This window comes from Malassezia globosa (genome assembly GCF_000181695.2).
Source record: "Malassezia globosa CBS 7966 chromosome Unknown mgl_sf_1014.1, whole genome shotgun sequence".
Taxonomy (NCBI): domain Eukaryota; kingdom Fungi; phylum Basidiomycota; class Malasseziomycetes; order Malasseziales; family Malasseziaceae; genus Malassezia; species Malassezia globosa.
The window spans coordinates 1-1,119 of NW_001849836.1; the positions used below are offsets into that span (position 1 = coordinate 1).

At 48.3% G+C, this 1,119-nt stretch overlaps 1 protein-coding gene across 1 annotated transcript; it reads right to left on the bottom strand.

Annotated features, from left to right (window-relative positions):
- Positions 1 to 524: 524 nt before the first annotated feature.
- MGL_4281 (uncharacterized protein) lies at positions 525 to 1,109 on the bottom strand (the record flags this gene model as incomplete). The annotated part of the gene is made up of 1 exon (XM_001728528.1): positions 525 to 1,109. The coding sequence occupies one exon, from the start codon at positions 1,107 to 1,109 to the stop codon at positions 525 to 527; it is 585 nt and encodes a 194-aa protein (XP_001728580.1).
- Positions 1,110 to 1,119: the final 10 nt, after the last annotated feature.

Genomic DNA, 1,119 nt, shown 5'->3' on the forward strand with positions numbered 1-1,119 from the left:
AGAGCTCCAGCCGCACTTCAGGTACTTGACCTGCTCTTGATCTTGTATGCTTCCCAAGGCAAATGCATTTTGCTATAATAGAACACATCCATTCATCCAGATACTACGAAAGTTGAAATATTGTCTGAATTGTGGCAAAGGTCCCATCAAGATCAGAAGAAGGAACTAGCTGCCAGCCTCATCCTTTTGTGTGCTTTGCCAGGTCTGGATTGGCCCGAAGATTGCCCCAGCTCTTGAGTCACCTGTATGGCAGGCTGTGCTTGACCGACCCAGGCCCTGGCAGCAGGGGGGCAGCCCTGACCCCACGCAGCCCCCCTCACTGGCATGCAAGATCATTTCTGCACATTCTGCTACTTTGGTGAGTACATCATTCAATGCTGTCTAGATCTAGATCAGCAGAAAAGGGGAAGTAAGAACAAGACCAGTCATATTGGAAGATTCTCATAGGCTCTTGTCAAGTGCGAACTCTTTCAGAGATTTGCTTCAGCTGTATGAGGTCTCAATGGCAGCCAACATCTAGATGCTTAGTTGGGGCTACGAGGAACTTTACCTTGTCCATAGATCCATAGATGATCATATTCAGTTCTTCCTTTGTGGCCACAATATTCAGAATCTCCATCATTATTGCAATTGACACTCTCCTGGGACGCTGCACACCTGAAAATGTGGTTGCTGAATGCAAAGTTTTTGGGATTTAAGAGGCTAGAGATCAATGAAGTGCTCTTGATCATTCCATCATCTGCAGCTTTCTGGATATGCTGATGGCCTTCATACAGAGAGGCAAGCATATACGTGCCTACGTCACGTACGAAGGCAACGGGTGGTATGTCGAACGAGTAGAACACCATTATAGATCCACACACAATTGCCACCGTAAACACAGCGGCCCCCATGATCTCGCCCATGGCCATGGTGCCAGCGTCTTTATCCATGGCTCGGAAGGTCGAAACGACATCTGGGAATCCGTTGCCAAGTGCCAAGAGTGTTACACCCACGATGCTATCGCTCATACCCCACTTGGCCGCAATCGACGATAAGTTCGGGCAGAAAAAATCACTGGCTACAAGTCCCAACACGCTAAACAGCACGAGTAGCCAAAGCACGAACATGAGTGACACA